The sequence below is a fragment of the Pteropus medius genome, unplaced genomic scaffold (genome assembly GCF_902729225.1).
Source record: "Pteropus medius unplaced genomic scaffold, Ma_sr-lr_union100, whole genome shotgun sequence".
Lineage (NCBI taxonomy): Eukaryota > Metazoa > Chordata > Mammalia > Chiroptera > Pteropodidae > Pteropus > Pteropus medius.
In genome coordinates this window covers 48,834,668-48,854,780 of record NW_024344378.1, presented here as the reverse complement: position 1 = coordinate 48,854,780, position 20,113 = coordinate 48,834,668, and the positions used below count along the sequence as shown (strand labels likewise).

At 40.8% G+C, this 20,113-nt stretch overlaps 1 protein-coding gene across 6 annotated transcripts in view; it reads right to left on the bottom strand.

Moving 5' to 3' along the window:
- The window catches only part of LRMDA (leucine rich melanocyte differentiation associated), a 993,794-nt gene that overhangs the window by 573,370 nt on the left and 400,311 nt on the right, over window positions 1-20,113 (bottom strand). Inside the window, exon 1 of one of the 6 annotated variants that reach the window (XM_039872177.1) lies at window positions 12,731-15,864. The exons of the other annotated variants lie outside the window; for them this stretch is intronic. Within the exon in view, the coding sequence (XP_039728111.1) occupies window positions 12,731-12,867 (137 nt within the window). The 5' untranslated portion in view covers window positions 12,868-15,864. Of the gene's footprint in view, window positions 1-12,730; window positions 15,865-20,113 lie in introns of those variants that run through there. 6 annotated transcript variants of the gene reach the window in all.

Sequence of the window (20,113 nt, the reverse complement as noted above, 5' to 3'; positions counted from 1 at the left end):
TGAAGGCAGAGAACATGAAAGACTAATAGAAATATGAAGGAAGCGAGTTGTAAGGACCCCTCTAACTACTCCCTTTCATTGCAAATCCAAAGGCTCTAGAAATTAGCCAGAATCAAAAGAGGCTGGGGAGAGTGAGTTAAGAGAAATAAAAAGGAAGAGCCTTTCTAAAAAATTAATCACTACTTCATTTCAATTGCAAATTTTCATTTTGTTTCTAGAGGTTCCCTGACCAAAGGAAACCAAAAATAAATGAGAGGTGGCAGAGAGCTAGGAAGTTTAATACATTTTCTGAAACACAGTGCTTGCCCATGCCTATGAAGCAAAGGGACAAATATTTTCACACATTATCAGATAGCTGAGTAAAACAGCCTCCGCCAGAATTTACAACTGAAGGCTACCAGAATTTACAACTTGTGAAATTGTGCCTGTCCGTATTTTCTCATTACGCTGGATACAAGCTGCAGATAGAGTGTGCACTTTCTTTTCCCTTTTCTCCCCCTCTTTCCCCTCCTTCCACTGTCTCACTACTTCCTAGTTAAACCTTGTCTCAAGTTATCAACACTCTCTGGAGAGATAAGGCTCCTCTCACTTACAAGCTGTCACTAATAATCGAACTTTCAAGACTCCATCTCTAAGAGAGACTCCCCGAGCCATGCAGGTCACGAGAATTAACTGCCACCAGTCCTTGCAGAAAACTCAGCTCATCAATCTATAGCTTTCTCGTCATAATTAGAATAACGGCTTTGAAAATTTGGGCTGATGTTGACTTGGTCTCAGGCCGCAAAGAGCGCTGATTAAAATCTCGGTGTGAAAGTTAATGATAAGTGCTGGTGGCGTTGCCGTGGAGACAGGAACAAACAATTCCCTCGCTGTGACATTTTCAATGTCCTGGAGAAGAAAAACTGTCCTCTTTAGTGTGGCAGCGTATGAAGCTTATTTATGGCTACAGGGCTTGGTGGATTGATGACTGTCGTAACATACTGTCAAATCCTTTACTGACACATTCATTTTTTTGGAGCCCCTGGTGCAGCAGAAATAAAATAAAATAATAAAAACAAAACCAGAGGGAAAATTCTCCAGCAAACCATGGACGGCCACCAGTGGACCTTCCTTTCACTATAGGACCTCAGAATTAATAGACAAAAAGACTTTGTGCTCCTTGGCTTCACGGCCAAGGAGAAAAGATAGGCATAATTAGAAATCGCTGAGTAAGAAAGAATACTATCACGGCCACCAGATCAGCTCAGGAATGTTTATTATCAAAGAAAGCTATTTGTAAATATCAAAGATTGGTAACTATGAATAAATATTCTCTCTCTACTTATCTCAGGGGACAATGGCTTAGAAATCTAAGGAAGGTTTGGGGAAATTCTCCCAGCCAAAGAGACAAACTACTTAGTACAGTTCCTGCCATCCTTATAGAGCGTGCCAGCCATGGCAGTCACTTCAGTGTTCAATAGTGATATTGGTCTCTGAAATCTATGGATAACTTCATGGTCGAAAGAACCTCTTCACATTCACCATTTCTTTTGCTCTTTATTACACTGCAAAGCAAGTGTCATAATCCCCATTTTATTGACAAAGAAGCTGAGGCTCAGCGTGTTTAAGCACCATTCCTGAAGGGACATAACCAGTTCAGTGGCTGAGCAGACCTCCAGCCTAAATCTTCAGTAGTCACAACGAGTGACTAGTTATTCTTTCGGACCAGTAATCCAGCCCCACCAGTTCTAAACTGGTTTGACGTGGGTTCTGTAAAAAGCTCCTGGTGCACTCCACAAAGTGGCTGCATTTCAGCAGCAGATAAAGTGACTTGTAGTGATTGCGGCGAGTCCATAAAGATTGCTCGAGGCTCTGGCATTTTTCTAGTTCCTTTCATTCAAGGATCCTAGTCATCATCATCATTATTGTTGTTGTTATTAATAATGATAATGAAATAAACTATGCAAATGTAGGGAATGCCTTTAGCCTAAAACGCAGGCAGTAATGTGGTAATTTATCCAATAATGGAATCGCAAAGTGATTTTATTTGCTTTTATGGCTCCTTTCTTTCAGAGGAGCTGGGCATCAATAATGGCGATAGTAATGAAATCAACTATGCAAATGTAGAAATCGTTTTTACCCTAATGTACCAATTTAGCCAGCGAAGGGAACTCAACATAGTCTAAAGTGCTTCCCGACACGGAGCGCTTCGATACTGACCTGTGCTCAGTTACCCAGATGTCGTGATTAGTTTTCTAAGGCATGGCTCTGTCATATCAGTTTGATAATGACCAACACCTTCACTTCACGGTGAAAGATGTGGGAAATGCCCTTACCGATTTAAATAAAGAGATGGATTTTAATAGGGGAGCAAGATTTACTCATTTCGACATAATTCATTGTTTAGGCAGAAACCCTACCAAAGAGCCCTGTGGCAGGCAGGGGCTGCCTGGACTCACCGGCTAGAATGAACTCTCTTTGGACCTAACCACCTCAGCACAGCGGTAAAAAGCTCTCTGTCACATGGATGCGCTCTGCCAGATTCCCCGCTTTATCCGCCTCTGGTCTAGGTGGTGGGAGCTCTGAAGGATCCCAGAAGAGCACAGAAGGAGACCATGAGTAAGTATGGCATGCCCGACAGCCCCTGGGAGTGTCTGGGGGAGCTCATCTCTTCTAAGCCCGAGGTGTTCGCTCCTCACTTCTCCTCCAAAGGATCTGTAATACTTGCTGCCATGATAAGGAAGGGGAAAGAGCACACAAAAAAGAGGATACGAGTGAGACCTAGAAGGCCAAGAACTTTGCGTACATCTCTCTCTAGTACTTATTGCTGAGTTACGAATTTGAAAAGCCTGTGAGACTTTGAAGGCGGAAACCTTAACTTATTTTTCTTTGTGTCTCCAGATCTTGGGACATAAGTATCCAATAGATGTTGAATAAATGAAGGAATGAAGGAATAAACAATAACAAAGGATAAAGTAGACTTCAGCAGGATAGAGCTGTATCCAGATGTACACACTCAGGTACCCCAAAGCAAAGGATATGCATGTGCAACAGCTTGGATCCAAATAACCAGAGCCCTGATCCTAGGCCAAGTGCTTTAGAAGGCCCTACTCTTACCCTCCTCCATCTTCCCCCCACCCCTATAAGATAAGGAATCCATGAGCCAAGGTCCTTACTAACCTGGAGCCTATTCCCCAGTTAGTAGACCATGTTACCAACATTCAGGGCCCCAAAATTCCCTTTTGAACAGCCCCGAGCTTCTTCTAGGGCCACAAGGACCTCTTCTCTAGGTGCTACCTGCCAACAGTGGATGGTGCCACCAGGGCCCGTGCCCTTAAGTCCAAGGTGGAGCAAGGAGCAGCTGTTGGTGGTTGGAACTTGGGTGGGCAAGCTGGGCGTCCACATACATATAGACAGAGGCCTCTACTGAACAAGAATGGAATAAGGGTAGAAAGGGAACATACGGGAGCAGCAGGCAAAGGGCTTTTGTACTCTCACCTGTGCCCCACAAACGTTAGGGGTGGACTTGCGTATAGATATCCATGTCCATCCTCTAATTTATTTGCTACCAAAGTAGGCAAAAACCTTCGGGTTGATAAGGGCTACCCATGATATGACAAAACACAATTACCTTCTCCCCGCACCTGGATGATGACATGCAGAGGAAAGAAAGGACCACAGGAAAAACCTCAGCTTCTAACCAGATTGTCAATATTTAAATAAATAAAAAGGAAACTCCGGCAGTCAGTTCTAATTAATTCATGGCAATCAGCTTCTCTTGTTCTATTAGTTATCATTATACCAACACACTCTTGAACAAAATACCAGAAGCTTTCATTAGAATCATTAACATAATTTGATAACTGATGGTATTTGATTTCTGACTTTTGCACTTCGACTTGAAGCTTGGTGCAAGATGTAATCTCACTGATTGTGTTTTTTTTTTTTCTTCTCTCCCCCCTCCGCCTGTGCCAACCCCGCCGCCATGAACACTTCACATGACATTTCTTTGTTAACTGTAATTAATGTTCACATTTGTCACAAGTTATATTATTTGGAAAAGCAGTCGTGATGATAAAAGATGTGACACAGACACACACATGTCTTCTTATCCAAAATGGCTTTATCCTAATTTAGGATTGGGGAAAAATAAATGAAATAAGTCAAGCATGTATTTGTTTTCACAGTCAGGATGGATTGTTTAAAGTGATGCCTCTTGGAGAAACCAATGCAATTAGCTTTCTCCAAAAAAAAGTATCATTAAGGCATAAGTGAAATCTAAAAAAGACAAGAAATTTGAATTGAGTTTGAAAAAGCCAGACTATAAATCGGTCTCACTTTTCCAATGATCACAGATGCTAGAGAACAGAGGCTGTACCCAGGCCACTGACTGGGGTTCTAGGTAACTCACAAAAAGGTAGAAAACAACCTCTCTCTCTTCTCCTCTCTCCTCTCTCTCTTTCCCTCACTCACTCACCCACTCTCCCTCTATTCCCCTTTCCATCTCTCTTTCCCTCTATCTCCTTCCCTCTGTCTTTTTCTCATTATCTTGAATTTTCTGCTGTTGACCACTGGAAAAGACACCTACTCTCTACGTAAGCAATCTTAGCCAAGGACTACCTTTGTAGCTTGACTGTCAGGCACCAGATATGGTAAAATCTCTGGACGAACATACTTATCAAGCAGGCACTTTCTTGTTCAGCTGATGGGACAAACTTGAGGTCTTTTGTAGCAAGTCTTTATGATCTCTATGGGCATATGACAGGAAGGCAACAGTGTTCTGTTTATTGAAAAAGAAAACATGGTGGCCAAGTGGGTAACATGTGCCAAGAAACTCAAATGCCCATTATGAGTTAGAGTGGAACTGCAGTGATGTCCCCTCAGCCTGACAGAAATGTCAGTTGAGGGTACAGGGGGCGCCATCTGGGTGCATGAACCACTCCAAGGGTCTATCGCATGGGTATCATACACTGTGTCTGCATAGCTGAAAAGTGACCCAAATCAATCCTCCCTTACCTACCCCTCCCCCAACCCAGTCTCAAAGGGGTTTCCTCCATTGCGTACTAATGGGCTGCAATTTATTTTAAAGAGGCTATTTTGATCCTCAAGAAGTACTTAGGAGAGCTGGGAACCATAAACACCTCCTTTTTAAAAAATTTGTTTCCTTTTTCCCAGCCTGTAATTTAACTCTGACTGGCACCATTCAAATCAAGTGTTCCAAGCACAGATTCCCATCAAGTCAGCTCCAACTCGGAGCACATTTTTACGACCAACTTAGAAATCCCTTAAAACAAGGTTTTCGGAGGGAAATGTTTGACAGACTTAACTCTTGTGGTGCAAATATGCCACAATGACATAGCAATTAGTTATTCAAAATACGAGAAGGGATTACAAGCTTTTTCAAGTCATTTCATAAATATGTCCTCTTCTGGTATACAATCAGTAATTATACCATTCTTATTCATCTGTAAACTTCCTGGGTATGATTTATATCTCATTGAAATCAACACAAAAGTATTTGTTTTCTCAAAGGAAGGGCCCTGGCTCTAATCTCCAAGACTCACACACATCAAAGCCCAAGAACTACTGTTCTCCTTCACCAATGTAAATAAAATCATACACAAATGTTTATGCAAATTTATAGAGCAAGGTCTGTGGAGAAACATTTATCTTCTGGGCCTGATGTCGATTTACATAGTGCTCTCTTAAGAACATTCCTACAGAGAAATTGACTAAACTATGTACCATTGAAGAGGAAGACAAAACCAAAGGCAATTCTCCTGGACTGTGTCCTTGTCACTGCAGAATTAGTAACTCAGGAATATCGCAAGCCTGCGCTGAATGTCGGCACCAAAGGCATGGGTGGATGTTTTATCTACCCTTTATCTATTCCATCCCTAACTCCAAAAGGTTGCAGTAGTTGGCCACTGTTACAAAGAAAATGAAGAAGACATCTCTGGCTGAATGGATGTCCTTAGCTGCTAGTCCCGCAGGCCCTGGTTCCGGCTTTGCAAGTAAGAGCCATTTGTTAACTATCCACGGAATTGGCTGCACAGATGGAAAGAAAAGATGGGTTTACATTAAGGCTCTAGGATGAAGACAAGCTACAGTAAAATCTTCCTAACACCAGCACATCTGAACAATTTTAGTCTTTGTCTTTATATGGCATACTGGGGATACCTCTGTCCCAGAACTCAACACATTACTTAGAAATGATCAGTATTAATGTCAGCCTCCTCTATTGGATTATAAACTTCTTCAAAACTAGGCCTACCCTAGTCATCACATCTGGCAAAAAATGTTTGCTGAAAATTCTCAACCAAGTTTGATAGAAGCATCTCTCCTGGAAAAGCAAGCACCAATTTGTTTGAGAGGGCCGGAGCTCTTGAATTATTGTCCTACAACCAAAAATCTGACTTCCTTCAATATTCTTCTCTTCATTTGAATATTTTACTACAAGTGAGAAGTCAAAGAAGTCTCCTTCTTAACTAAATTAAAGCCCAAGCTACAGGGGGGCACAACAGAGCCATTTTTGTCTACTTTTGTGTAATCAGTACCCAACACAGTGCCAGGTATGTAGTATATGCTCATAAATTTTTTCCTTATAGAAAGATGCATGGACGCATGATTTTAGCATTTCTGAAATGCCAAGGTTTCCAAAGCTATTTTCACTTCTGGACCCCTTTACAGTCCCTAAATCCTGCCACAAGAGTTGCACTTCAAGGTTAAAGCCCTGGACCAGCAGACCCTTATTTAAGATATAATTTGAACAGGCCAAGCCGAGAAGCAAATTGCACCTCAAAGTAATCTATGAATTATTATGTAACTTGGAATATATTTCCCATAAACAGGTTTATAGAACATGATCAGGCTTCAGAGTGACCCATAAAGCCTAAATCTTAGACATTTCTTAAGTTTCAGACTATACAAAACCTGAACTCTTTTTTATCCCCTTTGTTTGGGGGAATTCCCCATTTTGTGAGTCCTGGAATGGGCAATGCCTGCTCCCAAGTCCCAGTAGAAACTGAGTCCATACCATCCCTTTCCCTGCCTCCCTGGCAACCAAAGCATTGGCAAGTCCTTCAGCTTAGTGCTTGGAATTCTTAGGCTTGAAACAAGTGAGACAAAGGCAGAAGGTGGTGACATTTCATTTGAAATGGTGCAGTATCAAGCCCTGGAATCAGAGGTTCTTGCCTCCAGAAAGTTGTCTGGTATCCTGTTTCTGGAACTTCTGGAGCTGCTTTAATATCTGCCCCTTCTCCTTGCCAGGTGCCCCGGCCTATAGTCCATTCTGAGAAGCTTCTAATGGATTCTCTGGGAGTTTTATTTTTGTTTTTTGTTTTGTTTTGTTTTGTTTTTTCATTAAGAGAGAAAGAGGCAACGTCTTTGTTTGCAACCAAGAATCTTTACCGGTACACCCAAAGACTGAGATCAAATGTGGTACATTTGCCTTGAAAAGCAACAGGAAGAAGTGCCCTAGCAAAACTAGTCCATAAACCACATAATGTTTGGCCCCATGAACAAAAAGAGGTTTTGTTTTTCCTTCCGTAAGGGTCCTCGCATACGGGCCATTTTGATCAGAAGTAGATGGTCTGAATTTCTTCTGCCCCAAATGATCTAGGTAACTACTGAGAAATTTCCTAGTCACTTTAGCCTCGGTTTCTCCAGATGTAAAGTGGAACGATGGATCAGATGATTTCTAAAGTTCCTAACAGCTCAAGTGTATTATAAATCTCAGGTTTGGTGAAAGTGAGGAAGAAACACTTTAGGACTAGGAGGCATTCTCCAGGCCCTTTGTCAACTCAGAAATTTCTAAGCACCCCTAATGTAATCCTAGCCCTCCCCAAACATCAGAAGAACAAGGGTTAGCCTTATGTCCCCCTCACACCCCACTTCTGCAAGGTTGTTGACCCTAGACCATGATCTTGATTAGAAAACGAAAGGCAAGACTCTGTAATGTTAAAGGCCTAATTAACTTTGTCATTAAATCAAACTCTTCAACTTAACCTTTGATTCTAGGGAAAGAATTGTTGATAGAAAATTCTGCTACTCATTGGAGAGCCATTACCCATTCTAAGAGGCATATTTAAACTTATTATTACCCCAAACACATAGGTAGATATTCTTATTATACATGAGGGGAGAATGGCCACTGGTTCAGAGCAAGGCTCAGTATCTGCTAATGTTGAATACATTTCAGTTTTTCTATGGTAAGACCTTAATTTCAGAGATTTATAACCAGTGTAAATCTGCCCTGAACAGAAGCCTGACACAAAATTACTTTGCCCAGTAGCAATTTTTTAAAGTTTTGGACTAAGTGCCTTTTATTCAACTTTACAACCAAAAAAAAAAAAAAATGAAACAAAGCAAAGCACCATAAGAACTACCTTCAGGCTACAAATATTCACACACGCACACATGCATGCACACATGCACACACACACACACACACACACACAGGCACGCAGGCACGCAGGCATGCACGCAAATGCATGATCCCAGAGTTGGCACCATTACCTCTAGGCTCCTTGTGGAGCTGGATCCATGCCTCAGCATGGGTCCCAGCAAGGGAGAAGAAGGTGGATAAGTGTTCAGGGAGGGGACTGATCTCAGAAACCCATGACCCAGCCTGATTACTGTAATGGATGGACCCAGTCCTTTATGTAAAATCATCACCCACATATAATATTTAAGCAGTCATGGTCACTTTGTTCAGTGAATCTACTTTTGGGGCAGCAAGGGCTACTTACCCAGGCACATTCTCAACACTTAAATAGGAATCAACCAAGAGAATACGTAGACCCACAGGTCTCTATTACATGCTAGGTGATAACCACAAGGTCTAAATGTTTCAGAGGCAACAGGCAGTGAAGAGAGGAAATTAACACTTAAAAGAAAACAACAACCTTTAGACCATCAACAAAAGTGTGTTAGGTGGTGCTATTCTAAGTGCATTATATAATATTAACTTATATAATCATCACCATAAACCCACAAGGTAGCTACTAATACTGTTTTCCTTATTTTCGGATGGAGAAACTGAGAAAAGGTTAATTACCTCAAATCATAGAGCTAGCAGGTGATGGAGCCAGAACTGTAATCCTAGCAGCTCCTGAGTTTGTGTTGTACCCATTAATGCCAAAGTATTCTTTCCAAAATAGTGCTGTCATTATTTCATTTTAATGTCCATGAATTATTGTAAGAATGAGAATCATAATAGTAATAATGGCCAGTATTGATGGAATAAGTATTATGTCATGTACTTTACATACCCTTTATATCCATTAGCTCAATCTTCTCAACATTCGAATGAGAGTGATGCTTTTATCATCCTCAACATACAGATGAAAACAAATGAGATGCAGAGGTTATGTGAACTGCCCAACATCACTAGGTTAGTAAGGAGAGGACTGAAACTCACACCCTTATCTGTCTCACTCCAAACCAATACTCAACCTATTTCAACACTACTCACTTTTCAAACAATTTCGGTGAATTTTTAGCAGACTGCATATAAGGCCATCATGCTGGTAATTTCCTATTATAACTCCTCTCCATGTTCTATACACGGACCCTTAGGCACTCTTCCCTACTTTGCTAAGACAATACATGTCTTTGTATTGTCTCAGTACCCAGTATCCACTAAGCTCAATAACTATTTGAGGCCTCTACCGGCAAACGGTAGATGCTCAGTAGCTACTGGATTTTTCTAAGCGTGCTCAAGCTATTCCAACACTGCAGCACTTGAAGTTTACTCTTTATATCATGTACGTCAGTTTTCCATTACCATTTATCACGCCAAAGTCCTAGGAGTTATAAGAGCATGTAACGGAGTGGATTCAAGCAGTATGGCTTGAATACCAACTCTGATACTAGCTAGCTGTGTGACCTTGGACAAGTTACATCTCTGTACCTCAGTTTCCACATCTGAAAAATGGGCATGCTATGTATGAGTACCAACTTCACAAGGTTTTGTGTAGATTAAAAAAGATGATCTATGTAAGGGATTTAAGACAGCACCTGAAACACAGTGAGGGCTCAATCGATATTTTTTTTGTCGATGGTGCTGTTTTTGTAAATAATTTTAGTCCTAACTAATCTCAGCTTCCAAATAAATACTCTCTGTTTGAATCTACCTGGCACCTGACAGATTCAGCTTAAAACACCACTGTCTTCTTATTCCTCACTGCCTCAAAAGCTTTCCATCATGCAGTAAATAAAGTCCAAATATTCACAATCGAAAGTGAGGTCACATAAAAATGGTGGTGATTACAGGATTCCCCTGTAGCTTCTAGGATAAAATTCAATCTCCTCTTCAGGACTTCAAGTTCTTCTCTTTCCCAGCGGATTATACTCTCCTTTTAAATAAGCCCCACTTCCTCCAGGCCTGGGATTAAGGGCCACTGTATCAAGGAGTCTTGCTCTACTCATCTCGCGGCATTGCCTGCATCTTTCTCAAGCCAAGCTGTAATTCCCACCCACAGACACCCAAATCCAACCTATCCTTCCAAAGCCACGGTTCATAAGCCTCATTACACATCAGAATTACCTGGGGAACTTTTAAAATATAGAGCTGCACAATGGATCTGGGCTAGGGCCCAGGCATCCTCTTTTGCAAACACTCCCCAGTTGATTCCAATGTGCAGCCAAAAGGTCCACTCGTGCTCATGATGCTTAGAGGCTCACTCACTTCTGCTTTCCAATTAATATTAGGCATCATTCTGTTGTTTGACATTTCATGCATGTGTACCTTGCCTCCTCAACTAGAAACTAGAAACTCTCTGAGGGCAGAACATACATTTAACCTGTTTATAAATACTGAGGTCAGTGTTGTACATCTCACTCCTAGGTAATCACACATATTTTGATGTGGATTTTAGTCTTGACTCTCTGGAGAACATAATTTCATGGCAGGTGGAGATGAATGTACCCGCTAAGCACTCAGTAACTATCTGAGGGCTCAACTGGCTAACAGTAAGTGCTCAGTAGCTACTGGAAGATACTAGGTCATCACTAAGAAGCCAACACACATGCTGTCCAACATACACACTATACAAACAACACTATTCCTACCACATGAGTTTAACCCAGTGGACATTTACTGAGAGCCAATAATCAGGATATGGAAAGGAACTGGACATCTTGAGGTACAATGGCAGCAGTTCTTTATTTTTATCAGACATCTAGGACATCTAACCATAATCCAGAGGTTTTTGCCACTCTGATCCTCTCCACTAGGGCTTCAGCTCTCTGTCACCTACAGATCTCCAAAAGGGGCTATGAACTGAGGCAAAAGAGCAATCTGGCCAGATGGGCTCCTTAGGCTCCCCTGAATCTTTAAAAACAAGCAAGGCTTTGAAGGTTAAGAAATTATCTGTGATCCCATAAGCCCCTGAGATGCAAACCAACCGAGGACCAGTGAGTAAGGCCAAAGGATAGATCTGAGCCCTGACCGGAAGCTTCCGCCCATGCTGGCCACGGGTGCCAGAGGCAGAACTTTAAGATGAGTGTGTGATCCATTATCAGCTGCTATTACCATCCTACCATAGCCGAAAGAAAAAGGCTATTAAACATAATACATAAAATAACATTTAGTAAGGAAATCTGGATAATTACTTAGTAAAAAGGACATTGAGTCAGGTTCTAAGCCATTGCCCTGAATTGGGAATGGCATTACTTATGTCTTAAGTTAAATTGAGTAAAACTTCCTAAGCACTCCCTTAAAGAACACCTGTAAGTAATGAGTTGGAATATTTCATCCATCCTGCTTTGTGCTGCAGTCCTAAAGTCTGGGCCCAGATTACCAGCCCCTCACAACCCAAAGCCCCTGGGCTGAGCCAACTCAAGGTGACAAGCTCATCAAGGCCAATGTGGAGCATGTGTTTCCCTACTGTGCTCTGGAGTTGGCACAGGCAGACAGAAACCAAAGAGTTCAATTGATAACATATTTTCTTCCCTTTGTTGCAATTGATGGACATTAAAATGTATTCAAAATTAGAGCAGACAGAGAATATAACGAGTGAGAATATATAAGGTGCACTATATGGAATCAGAGAACATTAAAGCTGATTAGGTTTCAGTAATACCACCATAATCACCAAAATCCATTGATCATCGCCATCACACTAATTCCTTCTCTGGATCTGGTGCAGAACTAAAGTGATCTCAACCACCTCACGACTTTAAATATCCTCTTCATACTAACAGAAACTCCCAAATTTCCATTCTCAGGCCTGATGCCTCCCCATGGAAGCCTCCCACCTCAGCTACCTTCTTGACATTTCCACTTGAACAGCTAACAGGCATCTCAAATTGGACAGGTCAAGAATCTAACTCGTGATTAGCCCCAAACCTGCTCGTTTTTGCCATTAAATGGCATGTCCATTCTTCCTGTTGTTCCCCCATCTCTCACATGGCATTTCTAATCAGCAAAGCCTTTCAATTCCTCCTAAACATCTCGAATGTGACCATGTCTTACCACTCACATGGCAACCACCCTCATGCACACCTGAACTATCATAATGGCCCCCTTCCTGGTCACCCTGATTCGACATTAGCTTCTGGGCTGGTTTCCTCCAAACCACCACCATAGTCATCAATCTGAGTTTAAACTCGAGCCGAATTACGTTCAAAGCCTTGCAATGGCTTCCCTTCTAACACAGAATAAAACCAGAACCTAAAAGGCCCTACATGACCCAGCCTCTGAAACACCTCCTGAACTTATGTCATGGCACTTCTCTCACCCATTCACCTCTTCACACTGGCCTCCTCGCTGTACTGCAGGAGCCAAGCAAGCTCCTGTCTCAAGCTTTTGCGTGTGCTGTTACCTCCGCAGATACTAAGCTCATTCATCCCCTCACCTCCTTCAGGTCTCTGTTGAAACATCATTCATCAGAGAGGCTTTTCCCGATCTCCCTCTATGAACAGCGTCCACCGCTCCTTACTCTGATTCCACCCCCATGCTCCATTTGTTTTCATGCTACTACTTCCTGACGTGTCTCCCACAACATACTACTCAGGAGAATGCAAGCTCTATGAGGTGACATTTCCTTTGGGTTTTTTTTTTTTTCTGTTTTAGTTACTGCTGTTTCCCAACACCTAGAACATAATAGACCCTCAGGAAATATTTGTTGAAGGCATAAATTAAAAGACACATAATTGGTACTTGCCAAATGTTAACTTAGCTTAAAAGCTAAGGGGCTAGGCTTCCATTTGGGGCCAACTCCTGATATGAAAGTCAGTATTCTTTCCATATACGATTCCTCCATTCAAAATTAACCAAGCATGCTTGTACGCCTGTGTAGCATTTTATAGTTTGTAAAGCATTTTTCCATGTAATTGCCTTGATTTTAAATACTTCTCAGTACAACCCCATGATCCATGTAGTTTGGACAGGTAAGACCAATAAGAAAGTGTTAATCTCTAACCCAAGCCTCCTGTTCCTTATCCCCATGTCCTTGCCTCACACACATCATCCCTGTTTGAGTGAGATGCTGGCTATACCAGCCAGGAGGTGAAGGGCAGGCCTTACCCCTCCAAGTGTTCACAATGTTCAACCTGCACAAACACAAGACCAGACATGCACAGTACTTAGGGATGACAAGTCAAACATGCAAATAAAATGCTCTTAGCAGTGACATTTCTGGAGAAATAGGATATGCTCGTCCACATTCACCTAGGAATTATTGGCAAGAACTGACCACTCACCCTACATTCTACCCCACTGCCACTCACACCAACCTTTCTCAAAGTTAAAACAGAAGCTGAGAGGATAGTAATTAAAGATCACGATAAGAACAGCTAAACTCTGGCCCATATGAATCAACAGAGGAGTTTTTTTAATGCACCCATTTAAATCAGCATAGGAGTTTTTTAAAAGTACCAGTGGCTGGTCCCACCCCATACCAACCGAAGCAAGAGTGAGTGAAGCTCTGAGTACTGGCATTTTGCTTCAAGCTCCCTAGGTGATTATTAAGGGCAGCTGTTGTCGCCTAACACTGGTGCAGGGCTTTACCATTACAAAGTGTTTTCAGTTGCATTATCTCCTCTAATCATCTTAAAGGTCTTGGGTGGTGGGTGCAGAAGGCATAAATATCCCCATTAGAAAAAAAGAAACTGAGACTCAGAGGGGTGGACCAACTCACAGTCCTCTGATGATCCAATAAAAAATTGAACTCGGGCCAAACATGGTTCTAGAAATGAGTAGTGAAATCTGAAGCAGTGCTTCCCAGACTTAGTGGGCCTACGAATCTTCTAGGGATCTTCTTTAAATGCTGATTCTGATTCAGCTTATCTGGGGTGGAGCCCAAGAATCTGTATTTCTAAGAAGTTCCCAGGAGATGCTGATGGTCTATGGACCACGCTTTTCATAGCTAGGACCTAACAGACACATATCAGCAGTTCCTTAACCAAATCCATTCTTGCTTCTCCATGTGGGAAAGGAAGGTTAGGAAACTTTCAACAGCTTCCTGGCTGGTTTCTCAGTGGGGTCAAATTCTATACAATACAAGTTTTAGTTGGGCCACATGCTATACTATACAATACAAGCCCTATACCACAACCAGCTGACACTCCCAGCCTCCTACCTGTGTGCACCACATCAATCTTGTCAAATTCTGTGAAGCACTGTGCAGAACCCCCATATCATCACGTCTCCTCTCCTCTCCTCTCCTCTCTCCCCCTCCCCCACACCCAAGAGAGGGCCCCAAGGTGCAGAAAAATAGGTGCTACTGTATAACAGTCATTCAATAGCCAAAATAGTATGATCAAAGGCCAGCCGCCAAGCTCTATAGTGGCAGAGGCATGGAGACAGTTCTAAAGAGAAAAATGGATACTTTCTGAGAGTTAACTTTATACTTCTTCATGACTTACACAACGTGCCAAGCAACCCTTTCTGTCCATTCAGAGGACACTGGCGTCAGATGCTCATATCACCAGCAAAGATGGTCCTGACCATCATCTGTCATCTCTCCAGCTAGAATCGATTATGCCCTGACAATGCTCTATTCCCTGTTATTACTCCTTTATTATTATTCAGGAATGGGTACACTATTTCTGGGGTCATTTTTTAATATGTTGTGTGCCTTTTAAATATCAGCCGCCACATATATAGAGAGAGACTTCAAATAACTGTCTAAGATATTCCATTTTAGCCTTAAATCTTTAAATATACTTATAAATTTTTGACTTTAACAGATTGCCTAATGTCTCTTCCCTCATAATAGAAATAGGTCCCAGGGAATGCTCATTAACTATCTCCTTGGGGCCCTCTCCTTTTGAGATGACCTTCCATCTCAAGATTCAGCCCCGTGTTTGAACAGCATGAGATGTACCAAAGTTGCTGGTCTTTGAGCCTAAGCATGGACCTGAGCCAGTCCTGCATCAAAAGACAAGGATGCCATGTTTCTGCTTACCAGAAAAAGGTTTTTCTCCCACCAGCCTTTGAACCACCAGAGCTGGAACATCTTCCAAGTGGCTATAGTCTTCCTACTCTTCAGGTCCCAGTCATGAAGTCCTGGTCTTCCTTGCCCAGCCCAGCCTTCTTTGTTAAATCTCTACAGCCCTTAGTTTGAATCATGCAATTTACCCATTAATTCAACATATCATGTAATAGAAAAGTCCTAGCTCCCCAGATGGGGAGGGCTTGGTCCATTCCATACCTCCTCACATGCCTGGTTTAATGCTGTGCACAAACAAGTGCTCAGTAACTACCTGCTGATTGATTTTGAGAACTGACAGTGGATTCGCTTGGTATCAACAGGCTGTCACTGTAAGTCCAGCTCCGACCTTCAAGCAACATGCCAGTACTAAGGCATGTTCTGGCACAACCACCAAACCTCACCATTCTCCACTACTGCCAAATTCCTTCCCTCTTTACCTAAGAAGGATTTAATACCTATATTTGATCCAGAAAAAAATATTACTGTCCAAATCTTTCCAGGGAAAGATCACTGACACCACAAGCAAGCAAAGAGGAGCAACTCAAGACTCTAGTAATCTCTCCTCAGAAAAACAAAGAAAACAACAGCGACTCCTCCCAATCCAAGAAAATAACTGAAGGGGAAGAATCTGTTTATTTTTTCCCTAAAAACTTGAGAAAGGAAAGATGACTTCTAGTGTTCCTAACAGTGGTCTTTTAACTTCAGGTTTGAACCTAAGCAAATCTGGCTCATTATGTTTATTCCCTGTACATGCTTCTGAGATTACCTCACTCGCTAACATTACATATTCTTTACCAGGCTGGTCTTTAAGTTTCTCAGACAGAGGCTGATTTTGTCTCAGCTTCTCAAACCTCTGCAAACCCCCTTGGAGTGGGGATTTTCATTTCACACCATTTGTGGTATACATGGCTCACCCTTTTTTAGAAAGTTTGCATTCAGGTACTTCAATTTATAATCATTGATCTTTATGCTACAACCTAACTTTCTGTGTCACAGTAAAAATGGACAGATGAAAAGAAATTCTCAAACAAATGGATAGTGAGGCCCTTTCAAAGAAAATATTTCCAAACCAGATTGCAAGGGAAAAACCCATTTTTATCTTAATATCTATTTTTCTGCACCTTATCTAAGTTCCCCTTAGTTTTTCCCAAAACCTTGACAAGGACACATTTCGTTTTCCATCCTCCTACTGAGACCATATTAAATAGCCACCCCCAAATGAATAGGATATGATATTATGAATACATGTATATTGATAACCCAGCTTTTATTTGTACATTTGAAGTATGACATTTATACCCCTTTGTCATCAAGCAGAAGTAATTAAGAATAAGCAAGTGGGTGTTAATTGGATGTAATGAAACAATCTCCAGTCAGCCTGAGCCTACTATTTGCCTCCTACTAATAATTATGAACACTAAACACTCCTGCTAATCTCTTTATTCTTATGCAAGCTAAACAGAGATACAGTATTTACTCAGCTAATGGCTTGTTTTGTCTGCAGTTTAGTGTGTTTTAAGCGAAGAACTTCATAATTTGCCAGCCTTCACCAGCTGTTGGGCCCAGACCAGGGATGCAGCAGTATTCTTAGTGACAAGAGTTCAGTGTATGTCATCTGAAATGAAAGGATAGATATTGAGCTGACTTCCAGATGCAACTGTATCTGGATATGTAAATGCCCAAAAATCTAAGTTCTGAGTTTGTATTAGTCTAAACTATTTGTAGACCATGGACCATACTCACTGCATGCCCAGGGCTTCATCGAACAGAAGAGTATTTCCCATGTAACTCTCAGAGAGTATCTATTTTTCTCTTTAGAACTGTCTCCAGGCCTCTGCCACTACAGAGCTGGGGACTGGCCTTTGATCATACTACTTCAGGAGCCTTTTGGCTGTTGGATGACTATTATACAGTAGTGAACTAAAAATGTCTTATCGAGAGTGACCATTAGAAACATATTACTGGCCATTAAGCAGATGGTTAGATGTTTTTAAAGAGCTCTTACATAGTAATGGAATCCAGAGTCGTTGACTACATTTATTACTTTCCCAAGAAGTGGAAAAAATAAAAAGATTGCATGTTTGTTCCAGAGTGGTTAATTTCATTCTCCCAGGATCACAAGGGGGTTATATGTAGACTAAAAACTGGCAGCTGGTGACTAGATTTTAAAACACACTTTTGAACAGGATGATTAAAATTCGTTTCCTCCCTTCCTTATCAGAACTCAGCTAGGAGGATTCCAAATGAAGACTCCTTGCCTGATGGTAGTAGAATCACTGTTATAAAACAGATACGCATCTAGACCAGAGGTTTGCAAACTTCCTCTGTCAAGGGTCAGATAGTGTTTTAGACTTTGCAGACCATAAATCATAGGTCAAGACAACTTGAATCTGCAGTTATAGAATGAAAGTAGCCATAGATGATAGTAAATAAATGGACATGGCTATGTTCCAATAAAAATTTACAAAAACAGGCAGCTTCAGGGTTTGGCCTATGAGTCATAGTTTGCCAACCCATGAATTAGACCTCATGGAAACCTGCTAAGTTGAGGATGATGTTTTGGGAAAAATGAATTCTACCCAGGCTTCCATCACCACCCCTTATTTTAATTCACAATTATGATCTCATTTTCTCTGATAAACACATTTATGAAAATGTTCTTGAATCAATATACTCTTTTGCATCATATTTTTCTATTGATACATGCTTTTATGCAAAGTTTTATCCTCATTTTGGGACTGAACAATACTGAAGGAGTCAACACACTTCGGCTCTGCAAGGATTGTTATAGGACTTCATTCGTTAAGTAAACATATTATTTTAATATTGCTTTTATATTTCTATCTAAATGTTATATGTGTGTACAAATATAATATATAGTATCATATATTTTATATATAAATATTTATACACAGAAAGAGCACTTCTTTTCTTTTCATAATTTCAAATATTGTTTTCTTTTTTCTTTAATATTTTCTTTTTCAATTATAGTTGGCATACAATATTATATTAGTTTCAGGTGTGCAACGTAGTGATTAAACGCTCATATAACTTACAAAGTGATCACTCTGATAAATCTAGTACCCACATGACACCATATATAGTTATTACAATATTAATGACTATATTCCTTATGCCATACTTTACAACCCTGTGACTATTTTGTAACTACCGTTTGTGACTATTTTGTATTTCTTAATCCCTTCCCATTTTTCACCCATCCCCAACCACCCTCCCATCTGGAAACCATCAAAATGTTCTCTGTATCTATGAATTTGTTTCTGTTTTGCTGTTTAGGTCTTTCTATTCCACATGTAAGTGAAATCATACGGCATTTGTCTTTCTTTATCTGACTTACTCCACTCAGCACAGTACACTCTAGGTCCATCTGTGTTGTTGCAGATGGCAAGATTTCATTCTATTTTTATGAATGAGAAATATTCCATTATGTATGTGTACCACGTCTTCTATATCCATTCACCCACTGATGGATACCAAGGTTGCCTTCATATCTTGACTGTTGTAAATAATGCTGCAATGAACATATGGATTCACATTTCCCTTCAAAGCAGTGTTTTGGGTTCCATCGGATAAATACACAGAAGTGACATCATTGGGCCTTCTTTGTCTCTTGTTATAGCCTTGTTTTAAAGTCTATTTTGCCTAGTATAAGTATTGCAACCCCAGTTTTTCTGTTTCCATTTTCATAAAATATCATTTTCCATTGCTTTACTTTCAGTCTGTGTGTGTCTTTTGATCTGAAGTGAGCCTCTTGTAGGCAGCATACGTAGGGTCTTATTTTCTTATTTCTTATTTTCTTATTCATTCTGCCACCCATGTTCCAATGTTTGATTGGAACATTTATTCTATTTACATTTAAAGTAATTGTCGATAGAGATATAGTTATTGCCATTTTATTATTCAAATATTTGATTTTTTTTTTCTTTTTCTTTTTAAAAAGTCCCTTTAACATTTCTGGTTTGGTGGTGATGAACTCCTTTAGATTTTTCTTGTCTGGGAAGCTCTTTATCTGTCCTTCGATTCTGAATGATACCTTTGCTGGGTAAAGTAATCTTGGTTGTAGGTCCTTGCTTTTCATCACTTTGACTATTTCATGCCAGTCCTTTCTGGTCTGCAAAGTTTCTGTTGAGAAATCAGTTGAAAGTCTTAGGGGAGCTCACTTTGTAGGGAACTAACTGCTTTTTTCTTGCTGCTTTTAAGGTTCTCTCTTTGTCTTTAAACTTTGGCGTTTTAATTATGATATGTCCTGGTGTGAGCCTCTTTGGGTTTATCTTGTTTGGGACTCTCTACACTTCCTGTGCTTGTATGTCTATTTCCTTTGCCTGGTTAGGGAAGTTTTCCATCATTTCTTGATATGTTTTCAATTCCTCGCTCTCGCTCTCTCTTTTTCTTCTGGCACCCCTATGATGTGAATGTTAGCATGCTTGATGTTGTCCCAGAGGCCCCTTAAACTATCTTCATTTTGGGGGGAATATTTTTTTCTTGTGGCTGCTCTGTTTGGCTGTTCCCTACTACCTTATCTTCTAAATCACTGTTTCGATCCTCTGCTTCATCTAATTTACTGATGATTCCTTCTAATGTATTCCTCATTTCAGTTATTGTATTCTTCATTTTTGACTGGTTCTTTGTTTTCTATCTCCACTTGCATGTTTTCTATCTCTTTAAGTTCTCTC